This window comes from Octodon degus, unplaced genomic scaffold, assembly GCF_000260255.1.
Source record: "Octodon degus isolate 3935 unplaced genomic scaffold, OctDeg1.0 scaffold00323, whole genome shotgun sequence".
Taxonomy (NCBI): Eukaryota; Metazoa; Chordata; class Mammalia; order Rodentia; family Octodontidae; genus Octodon; species Octodon degus.
In genome coordinates this window covers 796,156-797,065 of record NW_004524899.1, presented here as the reverse complement: position 1 = coordinate 797,065, position 910 = coordinate 796,156, and the positions used below count along the sequence as shown (strand labels likewise).

Genomic DNA, 910 nt, shown 5'->3' with positions numbered 1-910 from the left:
CTTTTGGAAAAGAAGAAGAGAGTCCAACTCAAAGATATGGGAGAGGATTTGGAGTGCCTCTGTCAGATAATGAGGACAGTGGGACCTAGGTTAGACCATGAACGAGCCAAGGTAGGACATAGAGCTTGTTTTATTTAGTTCTATACAAATTTCACACCTTTTGGAACATACAGGATTGCCATATTTAGTCACTTGCTAGAAGTATCAAAAGCCTTAAATAATAACATCGCTTTAACCTCCAATTCTATTTTTCTCTTAATCAGTCCTTAATGGATCAGTACTTTGCCCGAATGTGCTCCTTGATGTTAAGTAAGGAATTGCCAGCAAGGATTCGTTTCCTGCTGCAGGTTGGTAGGCTTAAGTTTTTCTGTTTTAGGAATCTGAACATTTACATTTAAAAAAAATTTTTTTTGGTACTGGCGATTGAACTTAGGGCCCTGTGCATGCTAGGCAACCATATCCCCAGCCCCCCAATTCACACTACACTATCCCAGCCCCCCAATTCACACTACACTGTCTTTGCTTTAAAGGATACTGTAGAGTTGCGAGAGCACCATTGGGTTCCTCGCAAGGCTTTTCTTGACAATGGACCAAAGACGATCAATCAAATCCGTCAAGATGCAGTAAAAGTAAGCTAGTTTTTAATGTTTCTATAGTAGCTGAAGGAATGAGAGTTGTTGTATTTGACCCAGTATGTAAGTTGTCATTTTAAGTAAATAGGGTCCAGAGATAAAAGTGTTTCTTTGCTTAATTTTTGAAGGATCTAGGAGTCTTTATTCCTGCTCCTATGGCTCAAGGGATGAGAAGTGACTTCTTTCTGGAGGGACCGTTCATGCCACCCAGGATGAAAATGGATAGGGACCCACTTGGAGGACTTGCTGATATGTTTGGACAAATGCCAGGTAATTTT

The 910-nt window shown here is 40.4% G+C and overlaps 1 protein-coding gene across 1 annotated transcript in view; it reads left to right on the top strand.

Annotated features, from left to right (window-relative positions):
• The window catches only part of LOC101567212 (eukaryotic translation initiation factor 4 gamma 2-like), a 14,902-nt gene that overhangs the window by 7,437 nt on the left and 6,555 nt on the right, over positions 1-910 (top strand). Inside the window, exons 4-7 of the mRNA XM_023708039.1 lie at positions 2-111; positions 264-347; positions 531-629; positions 761-904. Coding sequence (XP_023563807.1) covers positions 2-111; positions 264-347; positions 531-629; positions 761-904 — 437 coding nt within the window. The remainder of the gene's footprint in view (position 1; positions 112-263; positions 348-530; positions 630-760; positions 905-910) is intronic.